Source organism: Paramormyrops kingsleyae, unplaced genomic scaffold (genome assembly GCF_048594095.1).
Source record: "Paramormyrops kingsleyae isolate MSU_618 unplaced genomic scaffold, PKINGS_0.4 ups386, whole genome shotgun sequence".
Taxonomy (NCBI): Eukaryota; Metazoa; Chordata; class Actinopteri; order Osteoglossiformes; family Mormyridae; genus Paramormyrops; species Paramormyrops kingsleyae.
Genome location: NW_027326323.1, coordinates 1 through 17745, shown reverse-complemented (window position 1 = coordinate 17745; position 17745 = coordinate 1). Strand labels below are relative to the sequence as shown.

General features: G+C 40.7%; 1 protein-coding gene across 1 annotated transcript; it reads left to right on the top strand.

Annotated features, from left to right (window-relative positions):
• Positions 1-457: 457 nt before the first annotated feature.
• Positions 458-17220, top strand: LOC140587585 (uncharacterized; the record flags this gene model as incomplete). The annotated part of the gene is made up of 7 exons (XM_072708833.1): positions 458-613; positions 3362-3498; positions 3735-3886; positions 8544-8732; positions 8938-9027; positions 9117-9206; positions 17098-17220. Coding segments are annotated over 7 exons (937 nt in total), but the record flags the coding sequence as incomplete, so codon positions are not given.
• Positions 17221-17745: the final 525 nt, after the last annotated feature.

Genomic DNA, 17745 nt, shown 5'->3' with positions numbered 1-17745 from the left:
ATCATTACTCAAATGTGCGTACGAATGGTCTTGAATGTGCGTAGATTCTGTTTTTAGCTAAGAACAAATTCAGAAAAAAAAAACATGTGGTCGAATGTCAGAATCTTCGTAAAAAAAAGTGCGTACGTGGGGTTTAAGAACAAATTACAGTAACACAAGTAACAAACAAGTAACACAAGTAACACAAAACTAGATGTTTATAAATCATTCAAGATTACTGCATGTAATCCACAATACACAATCAATTTGTATGATAAGATTTATATTTTTTCTCAGTTTTTTGTTAACTGTCATTTTTTCTCATGTCTGTAACTCTTGCTCTGGATTCAATGACATTGTATTTATCAGTGATTTAAGTATAACACTCTGATGTTTATAAGTTGAAAACTACCAAAATGATCTGAGACCATGCATTATAAAGAACTGACATTTGATTGACACTTGGTTTATTCTGTAGGAGGTACACGCAGCACTTTGCGAAGAAAGCTCACCATGTAATTGCAGTGGACTTCATGAAGAAATTTGTGGAAAAGAATAAGCAAGAAAACAGTAAACATGGCAACGCTGAGTTCATTCATTCTGATGTCACTCAGTTGAAACTTCCTAAAAACAGGTAACCATATATTGCTACAGGATGTGGGCAATCAAATGAAAAAGTAAAAGATTTTAAATGAGAAAATGGATGAAATAATAGTCATTCTCAATAAATGCAGTCCACACACTGCATGTTTAACTATTTAAAGTACATTTAAAACACATATATGTATATGTACTTAATTTTTCAGCTTGTAATCCATTGCTCAGTACTGTACTATACAGAAGTCTTATGCAATCAAAGAAACTGTTTAAGGCTATTTATCTGGGTAGTAAGTCTATATTTTAACAATTTAACTTTAGAACATATGGAAATTAACAGTAACACCCCAATCCTAGATTTACAATAGGACAATCAGTGTTGGTGAGTAGCTAACTACAATTAGTGCCACTAACTACTTTTTTCAGTAGCTTATTAGTAGCACAGCTACTTTTAAAACACTGTAGCTTTTCCAGTAAAGATTTTTTTTCTTCAAATAGCAATGTAGCGTGGCAAAACTCTACATCGTTAAAAAATATTACAGGTTGTTGTCGACTTATGACATAAGAACATAAAAAATGGCCACTCGGCCCTTCAAACTCATTTGAGGAGAACTTAACTAATAGCTCAGAGTTGTTAAAATCTTATCTAGCTCTGATTTAAAGGAACCTAGGGTTTTAGCTTGCACTACACTAACAGGAAGACTATTCCATACTCTAACTACACTCTGTGTAAAGAAGTGTTTTTTCAAATTCAGTTTAAAATGTTCTCCCGCTAATTTCCACCTATGGCCACAAGTTCTAGTATTTAAACTAATAGTAGCCATTTGGCTGAACAGCATCTAGACCTGTTAGAATCTTATATACCTGGATCATGTCCCCCCTTAATCTCCTTAGCGCGAGGCTGAACAGATTCAGCTCAGCTAACATCTCCTCATAAGACATTCCTCTAGGACCTGGAATCATTCTTGTAGCCCTACGTCCTTTTTAAGGTATGGTGACCAAACCTGCACACAATATTCTAGGTGTGGTCTTACCAAGGAGTATAATAGAGACTATATGAAATTTTTTGTTAAAAAATCATACTATGTGATTTCAGGATTTTTCTTTTTAGATTCTGTCTCTCACAGTGGAAATGCACCTATGCTGAAAATTGTAGACCCCTCCATGATTTAAGAGAACTTGCAAAATCACAGGGTGATCAAATACTTATTGACCTCACTGTATATGGGGTTTAGCAATATGGAACAAAAAGTGCAGTCATTCTCAGGACAGAATGAATGTTCTCACGTGGTTTGTAGTGGTACATTGTTGCTTTGCTTGGAGTTTTCTCTGTGTGATTCCAAAATGAACCAAGGGGAAAAACGCTACAAGTTTACAAACTGAAGTTTACTTCAACTGATTTGGGCCAGAGAAACCGATGTGTCTTTGGTGGGAGCAAGAATACAGGAAGAAGGTCCTGTGGCCTGGTATATCTCTTTTATGTGTTGTTGCCTCAGTAGTAACCTTTTCTGCTAAGCTGTTCCTACTAGTTTGCATGTTTGCCGTATCCTAGAATGCAAAGCAGACCTGGTTATGGGAGCCGTTTAGCTCAAATTCGCGGCACACACCTGGAAGTTGGGTCAGGTTGAGGTCGGATTATGTTCCCACTACAGATGAACTGTTCCAGAGTTTGTTTGGGACTGGAGCAAGACCACCTCTCAGCGGTCTTGGTCCAGTTCTTTTGGTCCACACCTGAGTACGATTACTGTGTTCACACCGGCCCAAACAAATTGCACCAAGAGGTAGATCGAACCAGAGTCTGGTTTAACTGGACATAATAACAGGAAAGCATAATTGCTTACTTTCTGTTGAATATTCTTGCAAGAGTATGCTAAATTTATGGCTAGCAGATAACAGTAGGTAATTCTGTTCTACACATTTTCTACATATGCACTCAGAGTATGTTATTCTGAAAGGCATGCTATAATGTCAGATCACGGGACTAAAAAATGCTGGTGTGAAAACATCCTCAGTTATTTTGGGCAGAACTGTGATGCATGATATAGTTCAAGCCATATGTGAGACGTCACAAACACTTATAAGAACAAAATGTGGTTGAAATTAAATGCAAATGCAGGGTTTCCTGTTTGTAAATATACAACTACAGCTGTTCTCTTTATTCCAAAGTTGCAAAATAAAGACAGAATAACATACATATCTGTGTTGCATGGGTAAGATAAGTCATCTATGACATAAGCGTTTCACTCCACAGCATCCACCAACAAACCCTTTTTTTGATCAGGTTATGGCATTGCTTTCAAAATGCAAAGGTGAATGTAAAATAATCTAAAATTTAAACCTGTTTGGAAAATGGCTCTAAAACTGCTTTTCATGTAACAACAAAAACAACCAAGTTACACTAGTGCAATTAAGTGCAAACATCTTAATTCAATCACTTTTATTAGCAAAGTTTGAACAGGAACCAGGACATTATAGTTGAAGTATTAATTTCATATTGGAAGTGGGATTAAATTTTTATCTGACTTTTTTAAGTTGTTGACTAGTTGCGTTTCAGTAATTTCAATAATTCATGATGGTGGAACAATAGAACAAATAATTTGCTGGAGCTACATGAGTTTTAGGAACCACATATGTGATGCAAAGTCAGAAATTCTGTATTAGGTTTTTTCCTTCATTGTTTAATCAAAGACTGGGTCCAAATGCTATAAGGTGTTTCCTCTGGAAATAAAAAAATAACAATCACAGAGATCTAAAGGTTTGTTTTTCCTGTTTTTATGTTATCCAGTTTCGATTTGATCTTCTCTAATTGGCTGATGATGTACCTGACTGAGGAGGAGCTTCTGTCTCTAACTGAAAGCATGTTGAGCTGGCTTCAGCCAGGAGGGTACCTCTTTTTTAGGGAGTCCTGCTTCCACCAGTCAGGTCAAAATATTTTTATGTTAATGTCTAACTTTATACTGTTCACCATTTTCAATTCTTCTTTTTGAATTCTCTTTATTTTTCTTTTCAGTTTTTCTGGAATGGTTAGATGATTTCATACCTTTAATAGTATGTCTCCATTTTTTCCCCAGTTTGTGTAATAAATATTTAGTCATTATTTGTAATAGTGTACATTATCAGGATTTGTTGGGTCTTGACTGATTTATGTCTTTGCACAGGAGATCGCAGGAGAGATTTTAATCCCACTCAGTACCGTACACCTGCCCATTACAACCACTTGATGACTTCAGCTATTTGGCAGGAGACGGAAACAAAGCAAACATTTGGTTTTGATATCGTCATGTCAAAGGCAGTCCAGACCTATATCCAGGTAAATATATATATATATATATATATATACAGTATATATACACTGCTCAAAAAAATTAAAGGAACGCTTATTAATCAGAGTATAACATCAAGTAAACTAAACTTCTTGGATATTCATCTGGTCAGTTAAGTAGCAGGGGGGTTGTTAATCAGTTTCAGCTGCTTTGGTGTTAATCAAATTATCAACAGGTGTTCTAGAGGGGCAACAATGAGACGACCCCCAAAACAGGAATGGCTTAACAAGTGGAGGCCACTGACATTTTTCCATCCCAATCTCTTCTGACAGTTTTTTCAACTAGTATTGCATTTGGCTACAGTCAGTGTCACTACTGGTAGCATCAGGCGATACCTGGACCCTACAGAGGTTGCACAGGTAGTCCGACTCCTCCAGGATGGCGCATATTGATGTGTCATTGCCAAAAGTTTTGCTGTGTCTCCCAGCACAGTCTCAAGGGCATGGAGGAGATTCCATGAGACAGGCAGTTACTCTAGGAGAGATGGACAGGGCCATAGAAGGTCCTTAACCCATCAGCAGGATTGGTATCTGCTCCTTTGTGCAAGGAGGAACAGGATGAGCACTGCCAGAGCCCTACAAAATGACCTCCAGCAGGCCACTGGTGTGCAAGTCTCTGACCAAACAATCAGAAAGACTTCATGAGGGTGGCCTGAGGGGCCGACATCCTCTAGTGGGCCCTGTGCTCACTGCCCTCATGAAGAGGGGTCCTGCACACTGTCCTCATCCTGCCATCTTCCTGCTGCCTGCTCACTGTCCTGCACACTGTCCTCATCCTGCCATCTTCCTGCTGCCTGCTCCTGTGCCTCTCCTGCCTTCTGCTGACCCCCACTTTCCTTCATACACATTGTTTGCAAAACTGCACCTACAGTATACTTTTAGTGTAAAGTACAGCCTAATTTCTAACTCACCTCTTGGTCCTGCGCGCTGTCCTCATCCTGCTGCCAGCTCACTGTCCTGCACACTGTCCTCATCCTGCCATCTCCCTGCTCCTGTGCCTCTCCTGCCTCCTGCTGATCACCACTTTCCTTCATACACATTAACTTTGCAAAACTGCACCTATGCTTTTAGTGTAATGTTCTGTAGCTCTTAATACTAATATTTCCTACTTACTCTTCTTTTACCACCAAAAAAGTGTCTGATGTCTCCATCTTTCCTTTTCCTCGTAGTGTGTCTGTGAATAAAATCTAATCTATATTTAACAAAGCAGTATCTGGGCTACCAGATGAAGCTTTTAAAAATGTCCATAAATATGAAATTGTGGAATGCAGAATCAATACCACTAAAATTTAAACAATAGGGCTTATTATTTGCTAGATAATCTTTTTACATTGCCCCTATAGGTTTCACTTATAGTAATGTTTTTTCAGAGCATAACATTAGACCTTCTTATGCATTAACATTAGCCTAATAACAAACCACACAGACTAAGTGGCTAATTAATTTCAGAAAGACACAATTTATTCATGATAAAATGAGAATGAAAACATAGGGAGTTCATCTCCTTGGAAAATGACCATGATCGATTTTACCTCACCAAATAAGCCTGTTTTAAATAGAGAACTTAGCTTATCTTGCTAGTTAACGTAACTGAAGTTGACTCTACCAGCGTTCTGTCGAGTTGAGCTACTTTGTCGAGGTAAGCTATGGTTAGGGCTATCGATTAGCACTACCGTAGCTTACCTCAACAAAGTAGCTCAACTCGACAGAACACCTGCCTCAGAAGGACAATGGTAAGTAATTCAACTTATAAAGACGTCAGTTTGCATTAGTAGATGACACCCTGCACGCATGAGTAAAGGTAAGAGAATGAATTCTGTCTAAACTGTAGGAGCCCCTACACAGGCCCCCCAGAATTCACAAACACAGACAAGTCCAACTTGCGGGGAGGTCGGGCCACCCGACCGGAACGAGTCACAATAGGCTGGGAGGCTGGGTGCCCAGCCGTCGCCGGAGCCGTCCCCCGCACACGCACAGCAGCAGGTCCAGCTTGCCCCTAATGTCCAGTGTGAAAAACTTTTCCCCAGATTGTAGGACACGGAAGGGCCCATCATAAGGCGGCCGCAGTGGGCCCCGATGAGCATCATGGCGGACAAAGACATATGTGGCCCCGGCCAAACCCTCCGGAACATGTGTCTGGGGCACCCCATGTTGAGTCGTGGGTACTGGAACGAAAGCCCCAGCCAAGTCCCGCAGAGCGGAGCGCTGGTGTTCAGCACACCAAGGGGCTGTAGTGGTGGGCAGGAAATCCCCTGGCACACGCAGAGTCTGCCCGTAGACTAACTCGGCCGACGAGGATTGCAGGTCTGACTTGAGAGCGGTCCGGAGGCCCAACAAAACCCAGGGGAGCCTGTCCACCGAGCCACCGTCCCTGAGGCTGGCCCGAAGAGCGGCTTTCAGGGAGCGGTGAAAACGCTCGCACAGCCCATTGGCCTGCGGATGGTAGGCTGTGGTACGATGGAGGGAAACCCCCAAAACCTGGGCCACTGCAGCCCAGAGCTCAGAGGTGAATTGGGCTCCACGGTCCGAAGACACATCAGATGGAACCCCGAAACGGGACACCCAACCACCGATGAAAGCCCTGGCCACGTCTGCTGTGGTGGTGGATGACAAAGGTATGGCCTCTGGCCACCGAGTAGACCTGTACTCCACCGTTAGCAAGTGAGTAAAGCCCATGGAAAGGGAAAGAGGCCCGACCAGGTCCATATGAACGTGGTCAAAACGGCGCTCAGGCACCACAAATGGCGCCAGTGGTGCCTTGGTATGTTGGTGCACCTTAGCACGCTGACACGGAACACAGGAGGCGGCCCAACTACGGACATCCTTCCGCAGCCCATGCCAGACAAACTTGGCGGCCAGCAGACGCTGAGACGCTCGTCTTCCTGGGTGTGAAAGCCTGTGCACCACCTCGAAAATGTGACTAGGCCTATCGATGTCATGATAGGCCTAGCCAGACCGGTTGAGATATCACACAGGAGGGTGGCACCACAGTCAAGGAAGGGAACATCAGCCAGCTGCAGACTGGTGACTGCGGTCCTATATGCCTGCACCTCTGGATCGACCCGCTGATCCACTGCTAATAGAGCATAATCCACTCTTAAGTGCACAGCACTTGCCACCTAGCGGGAGAGGCAGTCCGCAACATGGTTATGCTTCCCTGCCACATGCCGGATGTCAGTAGTGAACTCCTATATGAAGGAGAGCTGCTGCTGCTGACGAGCTGACCAAGGCTCCGATGTCTTAGCCATCGCAAACGTCAGGGGCTTGTGGTCAACAACAACCGTGATTGGGCGGCCCTCTATGAGGAACCGGAAGTGACGCACAGCCAAGTACAGGCCAAGAAGTTCACGGTCAAATGTGCTGTACTTCCACTCGTGCGGCCTGAGCCGTCGGCTGAAAAAGGCCAGCGGCTGCTAGGCACCATTCACGAACTGTTCATGCACGGCCCCCACAGCATAGTCCGAGGCATCAGTGGTGAGCACAACTGGAGCACCAGACAATAGGTGGGCCAGCATGGTCGCGTTCACCAGAGCAGACTTGGTAGCTACAAAAGCCTGGGTCTGCTCAGCAGTCCACTCAAGAACCTGCTTGGCCGTCCTACCCCTGAGAGCCTCATACAGCAGCCGCATCAGCTGGACGGCCCGTGGAATAAATCGATGGTAAAAAGTAACCATGCCCAAGAACTCCTGAAGTGCCCTGGCTGTAGCAGGTTGTGTAAACGCAGAGATGGCCTCCACTTTGGCAGGCAGAGGAACTGCCCCATGGCCCGTGATGCGGTGGCCAAGAAAATCAATGGAGGACAAACCAAACTGACACTTTTGTGGGTTGATAATTAACCCATGATTACGCAGACGCTCAAAAAGAGTCCGAAGGTGAGCTATATGGTCAGCCCTGGAGTTGCTGGCTACCAAAATGTCATCCAAATACACAAATAGGAAAGGAAGGTCCTTCAGGACACTGTCCATGAGCCGCTGGAAAGACTGGGCAGCGTTTTTAAGCCCAAAAGGCATCCGAAGAAACTCAAAGAGTCCAAATGGGGTGATGACCGCAGTCTTTGCAATGTCTCCTGAATGTACTGGGACCTGGTGGTAGCCATGCACCAGGTCAACCTTTGAAAAAATGGATGCCCCCGTCAACCGGGAAGAAAAGTCCTGGATGTGTGGGATCGGGTAGCGATCCGGGGTTGTGGCATCATTAAGCCGGGCGCCAACCCCCACCAGGCCCCTGATCTTGTAAATACAATAACTCAAAAAGTATTTTTTAATTGTAGGTGCATTGATGTCTCTGGGATGTATATGTCCTGTGATGGAATAGCATCTTTCATTCTGGTTCACCATAACCCTACATTGGATAAGTTGGTATAGAAAATGCATGGATCTTTTTTTAGTTTTTAGTTGTAGATCTCTCATCTGCATCTGTGAAATCATGTTTTGATTAAGGTTTGTACAAAAATTATATGCACTTTTTAATAACAAAAAATAAAGCTTTTGTTGTATGAAGAAATTCAAGTGTTTTTGATTCATAAATGTATACTTATTACTGCATGTACTATTTGCCTCATTTGCACACAGGTTTGTACAAAAAACAACTGCAAAATAAATAGATATAAATGTGAGTTTTAAATTGTTTTATTTTTTCTCTACAGGTGAAAAAAAATCAGAATCAGGTTTCTTGGCTATTGCAGAAGGTCCCACGTAATATATCCGGCCATCAGGGATACAGCACTTTCCAGCAGTTCCTGGACAACCAACAGTACACACAGCGTGGCATCTTGAGATATGAGATGATCTTTGGATCTGGATATGTCAGCACAGGAGGGCTGAGCACCACCAAGGTAGCCCCGGGAATGCAAACTTTAAAAAATGTATCATTCCATCTCCTCAGTTGCAATTGATAAATCTTCCTTGATTTGGCCAACCCTTATATAGACCGAAGAGTAATAAGTGCTAATCATTTAATAAAAAAGAATATACGGTTTTTGTGTTTTAATGCAAACATCATTATGCTGTCTTTACACCTAATTATCATTAACCTCAAAGGAATTTGTTGACCTCCTGAATTTATCATCTGGCCAAAAAGTTCTTGATGTAGGATGCGGAATAGGGGGTGGGGATTTCTACATGGCAAAGGTAAGAGCCACTATTATTAATGTCATTTGTGTTTTGGTAGCATCCTTGTTAAGCATTTATGTAATTCATTTTTTTCTGGTACTTTACAGACATTTGGTGTGGAAGTTCTTGGCATGGATTTGTCATCAAATATGATAGAAATTGCAATGGAGAGAGCCATTAAGGAGAATGTACCCTTGGTCAGTGAACTCTCATGTGCCCATTGAGGTTTTTCACTATAATGAGGATTATACAATGTCCCATGATATAAAAGACACTCAAATCCATCCATCCATCCATCTATCCATCTATTCCATCCATCCATCCACAGTCTACATGTGCTTTGTGAACTTGGAAAAGGCATATGGTCAGTGTTTGGTTTACATTTTCAGCAGTATGTCAGACTCATTTCCGGTAGCTATTGGGCTTCGCTATGGCAGCGGTTTGTCATGGGTTGTTCCGTGGACATGGACCATAGTAGCAGAAGGATGCTTCGACATGGGTTTTTGTTCAGACTTTGGGGAAAATTAAAAGACCACTACCTGAAGATCGAGGAGGATAAATAAGTAAATAAACAAATAAATAGATAAGTAAAAAATAAAGGAACAGACACAACAATAAAAACAGGAAATTACAATAAAAACAGGAACTAAGGAAATGCTACCATGGATCTCAGAAGTTTGCATGAAGTGCCAGAGGCAGGTTAAAGTATAGTGAGTAAAATTATGAATGATGAGCTAATAAAAAGTAAAAGATAAAGTTATAATAGATAAATAAATATGAATATAAATAAAGGAGGAGAAAAAGTACAATAGAACTCAAGGAAAAAACATATTAAAATGGTGTGTCTTAAGTCTGCTTTTAAAAATATGAACATCCTCTGATGCCCTCAGATCTTCAGGATGGCTGTTCCGTGGACATGGACCATAGTAGCAGAAGGATGCTTTGCCATGGGTTTTTGTTCAGACTTTGGGGATAATTAAAAGACCACTACCTGAAGATCGAGGACTTCTAGAGGGCTCATAGGATAAAAGCAAATCTGATAAATTTGTAGGTCAAAGCTTTGTAAACTAATGAAAGAATCTTGAAATCAATTCTGAGTTTTGAAGTAATTGCAGTTGACATATATTCTTCATAAGGGGACCAGAAAATAATAATAATAATAATAATAATACATTTTATTTATAACGCACTTTTCATTAACAAAATCTCAAAGTGCCACATTAAAAACAACAAAGTTAAAAACATCCATAAAATCTAAAAATATCACAACTACTAAATATGTTATCTATGCTGTACAGCATTACAGTAGTCAATCCTGCAAGTAATGTACTAGTGTCTCTGTGTTGGCTTGTGAAAGAAACTGACTATGGCAATGTTCTTAAGATGATAGAATGCACTCTTAGTTATATGAGGCACAAAACTGAGATCTGAATCAAAGGTCACTAACTGGTTTTTCTTGTTTGCAAGTGTTAAATGTGGGTGGTTGTAGTTTCGCATAGAGTTTGTCTCTCTGAGCTTCAGTACCAAGATCTCTGTTTTGTCCTGATTGAGCTGTAGAAAGTAATTGGCCATCCATGACTTGATATCTAAAATGCAGTTAAAAAGGGCACCTATAGGCCCTGAGTCATCAGGGGACACAGCGTTGTAAAATTGTGTGTCTTCAGCATAACTATGAAAAATTATATATTAAAAAGTGTGGGATCTAAAATTGATCCGTAAGGACCACCACAGTTCATTTTATAATTTTTAGATGTTCCATGCTTATAAACAATGCACTATCAGTAAAATATTATTTGAACCAATAAAAACAGTACCAGAGAGGCCAATCATATTGTTAAGTCTATCTAAAAGAATTGAATGATGTACAGTATCAAAGGCTGCAATGAAGTTAAATGGTACTAGCACTGAGGGTATTCTAGTATCTATATTGGACCTGAGATCATTTACCACAATCTTGATTAGTGCTGTCTTGGTATTATGGTCAGTTCGAAAACCAGATTGTTTTTTTTTTCAGAAATATTGTAAGATTTAATCATTTAATTGGGTGACAAACTCCAGTCCTGGAGGGCCTGAGCCCTGCACAGTTTTTGGTTTACCCTCATTTAACACACCCGATTCAACTCCTTGTGCTAATTACCACAGAGCTCATAAGCTAAATCATTTGTGGTGGAACAGGGAAAGAGCTAAACTACACAGGGCTCCTGCCCTCCAGGATTGGAGTTTGAGACCCCTGATTTAACTGAATAAAAACAAGCTTCTCTAAAATTGAATGGCTGATTGAATACTGGCCTGTAGTTATAAAGACATGTGGCATCTAAATTTTTCTCTTCAGAAGGGTTTTAACCATGGCAGTTTTATAGGCATTAGGAAAGACACCCATCTGAAGAGAATAATTAACAACAGTAAGTAAATCTTAGGTAAAAAAACATAAAATGTCTGAATAGGATCTAAAGAGTAAGTTGCCGATTTCAATTGTGAGATGACTTTGCGAAGAATCTCAGTATCAACCGGGACAAATTTCTCCTCATGTGAAGACAGCTGTTCTGAGATCTTAAAGTTCATATGCTAACATGGTGCTAGAATCAACCTAATTGCATCTATTTTACTTCTGAAGTGGACTGCAAAATCTTTGCGTTTGGAGTTGGTAGACATACTGCTAGACTTTGTAAGAAAAGGATTAAACAAACTGTCAATGGCTGATGAGGATTTTAGGATCATTACGGTGGTCGGTTATCAGTTTTGAGAAGTGAGGTTATCTGGCATGTTTAATTGCCTTTTTGTAAATATTCCGCTGTGGTAAATTTGATAATCAAAGTTGATAATAAGTTTACTCTTTTTCCATCTTCTTTCTGCTATTCATCATTTTCATCTTTCATCTATTTCATCTTTTCAACTGTTTAATTTCTTAATTTCTCCATGGTGGTGTTGGAATGACTCTAATCTTTTTTAAGTTTTAGTGGGGCAACCTTATCTTGGATTGACCTTAGTCTACTATTAAAACTATCCACAATAAAATCACAAGAGGAGGGTAAAATGTCTGCAGGAGTGACATTTAAAAAATCAAGAAAATTAACAGCCACTTCAGGAGTAAGATACTTAAATCACCTAAAATGATCATTCTGTCATAGTTGGTGTATTAGTACGAGGGGGGGATATAGGGCTTTCGAAGCAACAAACAGGCACGCTTTAGTTCGTTCAGAAATATTTTATTAAAAGTGATACAAAATTATTATATATCATAAGCTTTGATAAGTAATCCCTTTTATGAATAACATGCTGCAGGCTATTTGCACTCGGATGTGCCATCATCACCCACTAGTGCTGTAGTTCTCGAGACCGGTCTTGGTCTCGAGACCGGTCTTGAGACCAATTTTTTGTGGTCTCGGTCTTGTCTTGCTCTCGACTCTATTTGGTCTCGGTCTTGTCTTGGTCTTGACCCTATTTGGTCTCGGTCTTGTCTTGGTCTCGGACATAGCGGTCTTGATGGGATGGGGGAAAAAAGAGAAAACAGCACATCCTCACAGAACACACAGAACAGTATCATTATTCATTACGCGCCTCAATTCAAATGCAACCAGTCAGATGCATCTACTTTAAAAACGTTACATTGTATATATTTTCTCAATGGACACAGTGCTTCACAGTCCACACACTTCATACACATCGCATGATAGCGAAGTCGGCAAAGAAATGTTCCAAAACGTCACCACGCGTCACCATGTCACATGGTACAAAATCCTCGCGAGAGCAAGACGACTTGAGACAGACCGCGCAGCACAAACTGGAACTGCCTCCGTGACGACACAACTTTGCCCTTATTGGCTGAAGATTTTAGTCACACGCATGATGTTTGTATCCCAGGAAAATCCAATGCCTTATCTGCTATTTCTCCCGAAAAGCACATAAAGCAGTGTGAACTGGTTTCAGTTCATTTACTGGTAAAATAAAGTTTAAATAAATTACATAAATGCTCTAACAGTACACGTAAGTTAGTGGTTTATTTATTGTTAGTTACTGTAATGTTGTGCTGCTTTATTTGTTTAATCATCAGACATACCCATCAGAAAGACATACCAATGAGACATGCCGATCAGAAAGACATTCCCATGAGACATGCCAATCAGAAAGACATACCTATCAGAAAGACATACCGATCGTCCAGTCTGTGAAGAATGCATGCAGGTGATATTTGTATAGATTTATCTACACCCTTCTGGCAGTGCTGCCATTGCAGTCAGGTCTCACAGACTACGAGGAGTAGAAGTTGTCCGACTTGGCTGCAGTCAGTTTATACTCCACCCCTGCAGCCGCCGGCAGATCACGCTCCACATTGCGTCAGCTGCAGTCGAACACACCCATTGCTTCTTTAAGGGAGGATGGGCAAAATTAAAATGTCATCGATGATTGGCTGTTGTGCTGGCGTTCAGTAAACCTCTGCTCGATAGGCCGTTGAGTTGTCTGTCTCAGCGCATTCTCTAAAATGGAGCAAATTTGGTTGATCGAGTTTTATAGTCTGTGTGTATCATCGTGATCGTCCTTATTTTTTATCGATAAAAAATCGAGATAGTTTTATCGCCCAGCACTAATAGCATAGTTATATAATTCAATTAAATTAGGTATTTTACATTCATTAGAAAGCACGGTCTTGGAGGTGCAAGTCAATCTGGAGGCTCATTCTCTTCAATTCAAAGCAGAGGATCATTACATAGCCGTATTCATAGCTTACCCGAGGCCTCTCTCCCTGGTATAAGAGACTTAATATGAACATCTTTCTGGTACATCCCATCTCTTTCCCTTGACGAGGTCCGATAAAATGGTTATAGGAGAGGATTGCTGAGAATATTATTTTCCATCAGGCCTCGTAACTATGACAAATCTGGGAGATTTTAAATGAGAGACATATGGACATATGAACAATATAATTGAAAAGATAACATGAATTTGATTTAACAAGTAATGACACTTTACAGCAATGCCTTTTTTCTCTACAGTTGATCTGAGTAATGTGATGTCGATTCTAGCCCTAGTCTGTTTTCGGTCTTGGTCTTGGTCTCGACCAGTCTTGGTCTTGGTCTCGCCTTAGTGTGTCTTGGTCTTGGACTTGGTCTTGGTACCCTCAAGTCTCGGCAGTGTCTTGGTCTTGATACCCTCCGGTCTCTGCAATGTCTTGGTCTCGGTTTAGGCGGTCTTGACTACAACACTATCACCCACCTTCGCTTTTAGACTGGGGAGCCCGTTTCAGTCCTGGCATCAACCAAGACGTGTTTCCTGAGAAGTGCCGGGTCGATGTGCGCTCGATGAGTTCTCCCCCTTCCATTATACGGTACCATTTTGCAACAAGGCTACCCATATAAAGAGTTTTATAGTCTGGTTATTAATTAGGTTGTAACACATTGTAAATTATTAATAGACTATTTTAAACAAGTCCATAACACAGTTTTCTTTTTATTAATGAGTTACTACCATTTACAAGTGGCAAAAGGGAGCCCTATTGTAAAGTGGTACCCTTTACACTAAATTCGACGCTAAGACGACTGTGTGCGTGTGGGCAGGGAATGAGCTGGCCAGGCTCATCCCTCCCCTCAGGCAGTGCTCTCTTGGTCCTCTAATTCTCATGAGAAATAGGTCAAGTGTCCTAGGGCACATCTGAGTGAAGTGAGATTGCTTGCAGCTGTAAAACATATTGGGTAACACTTTCTCTTTTTCTCAGAGAAGCAAGGTAAACGTCCCAGAACAAGAATTTCTTAGGACAAGATAAGCGTCCCACAAACAAGTTATTCAATTAATTCCAAAAAACATGTTGTACACTTCGTCCTTGGCACAATGATATGGGTGAATCATGGACGTATTGGAGGACGCATTATGATTTCAGGGTGGTTAGTCCATACACAAACAGAATCATTTAATACCTCCATCACCTCATATGTATATCTCCTAGGTGAGTACTGGAGTTGAACAATCACAACTTTCCAGAATATTAGAGTAATAGGAGGACAGTGAACAACTCTTATCAATTCTATGCTATGTGGGCGACATAATCGGCCGCAATTTCTCTCTCTTACAGTTGGCATGTATAATTGAGATTAATTCAGAGAAATCTGAGAGAAAAAGAGGTGCATAGTTTGGGTGGTCTGTAATTGATCTTACATAGTATAGGGGGGTTGATAAAAATAAAATAGTGATATTCAAAAGATGTGTAATCATTAAATGTAATGTCTTTGAAACCAAGTGAAGCTGAGGTTATGGTTGCTGTACCCCCAACTTTTTTACCTTTCCTGGTGGAGTACAAGACGTTGTAGCTTGGTGGTGAGGCTTCCAGAAGGATGGCAGGTCCATCAGTACTAAGCCATGTCTTAGTCAAAAACATGCAATCAAGATTTTTTTCGAAAATCAGGTGAATAATAAGAAATGTCTTGTCTATAAGAGATCTCACATTCAAGAGTTCCATATTCAACGTACTCTCAAGGGGTAGGTTAGGAGCTGGTGGTTTATGTGTGTGTATGAAGATTATCAAAATTCATGGCATATATTTGTTTATTGTTATGGTGACTGTTCCTAAGTCTGCTAGTAATAATAACTGGAATTTTTGAGTTCGTGGAAATATTGCGGGATGAAAGTAGGCAATCTTGTGGTGCAGTCTGAATAGCGTGCTGCATGTATGCTGATAGGATTCAAATACCCCCACACGGAAATAACCTATATAAACATATATGTTTTAATATAGGTTTTGATATAGGTTTTTAATATATGTGACATATATAAAATTGGCCGTTTTCCTATATTATATGTACATATTTTTTGCATTTTTTTTTTTTAGTTAGTTCTTAGTTATTGCCTTGATAATAGAAAATATGAGCTATAGGCATCATGTATGACAGTTGCCAAAGTGAGATATGAGCTAAAATGACCAGATCCTGCCATGAGCTATATAGGAGACATATCTTGTATGTACATATAGGGCTTATATGTGGATATAAAGAAGCAATACAGGAGACCTATATGGCCTGTATATGCACATACACTGACCTAAAGGATTATTAGGAACACCATACTAATACGGTGTTTGACCCCCTTTCGCCTTCAGAACTGCCTTAATTCTATGTGGCATTGATTCAACAAGGTGCTGAAAGTATTCTTTAGAAATGTTGGCCCATATTGATAGGATAGCATCTTGCAGTTGATGGAGATTTGTGGGATGCACATCCAGGGCACGAAGCTCCCGTTCCACCACATCCCAAAGATGCTCTATTGGATCAAACTGGAGCCCCACTATTTTTTCCATACACCGATCTTCTAATCACCAATAAGTACTGTTGGGGGTCCATAGGGTGTGAGCCAGGGATACATTCTGGGCAGGATGCTAATCCATCATAGCGCAGATACATGCACATGCTGGCTAATACTTGGATAGGAAACCAACTAGGAAAGCTGGGTTGCTCCAGGAAGAGGTGTTGTTCCGGCCAATAGGTTAGCCCATCTGGTGGTCTGTGTGGATCCCAATGCCCCAGTGCAGTAAAGGGGTTGCTGCTGTAAAAATGATCATCAGGTCATCCTTCAGATCAGATGTTGAGGTACTGACACTCTGAGGTCATAAAAGATACTTGGGCACCTTTCGAAAGTGTAGGGGTGGTTCCCCGATGTCCAAAATACCCAAATGTGGCCCTATCAAATCTGGCATCCTAATCATCCCCTATATCTAATTAGTGAATTCGCTCCTGCCCCTTCACTACCTTTGCTACTGTGTGTTGAGAGTACTGGTGCAGAATGGCTGCTGTCGCATCGTTCAGGTGGGGGGTTACACAGTTGTGATGGCTGAAGTGGCTCCCCATTGCTTCTGTTAAACACTTTGGGTATCTTGAAAAGCACTATATAAATACAACTTTAATTCATTCCTTCACCAATTAGCATAATGACCTGTCTGGAATGGAAAGCCGTTTGGCACAGGAATAACATGCAAACCTCAAACAAAAGATTCAAATGCTCAACCCTAGAACTCACCCTACCAGTTTTAATTAAATTAACTTGTGCAACCTCCTTCTAATGGATACTGCAAATATTTTGTCAAATTGTGTTTTCTTCCAATCACAGGTGCAATTTGAGCTTGGAGATGCCACCAAGAGAAGCTTCCCTGAAAGTTCATTTGATGCTATTTATAGCAGGGATACAATCCTTCATATTTCTGATAAGTTGGACCTTTTCAAGCATTTTTATGTAAGTATTTATGGGATATGTACTGAAAACACAAACGTGGTGAAACATTTGAGGTATATTGAACAGAAATATTTATGCATAAAATTTTGGTAGAAAAAAGAAAAAACATGTCTATATTTTTTACTCCGTAGTCATTCATTTGTGAAGAAGATCTGCAGAACATCAACGGTCCATGGAATTTATTGTAGCATGGTCTAGGCTTACCATTACTGTGCCATGATATACCTAGAGACTTTTTTTAGAGGCAGGTACATGGGGGGGTGCGTTTTGACAGCTTTTATAGGAACACACTTTAAATATGTGGGGTAAAAAGGGACAAATGCTCAACCTAATGCTCAATAGTTTTACCTGTATTTGCTACTTGAACAAAACATGGATCAATGCCAAATTGCAGAAGGGAATTATTTCTCCTTAATGTATGTATTTGATGTCCAAACCACACTGGCATATAAATACATGGGGAAATGTGATTTGCTTCTGATCAAATATCTTAGAATTCTTGTATCTAAAGAAACTTTGAATTCA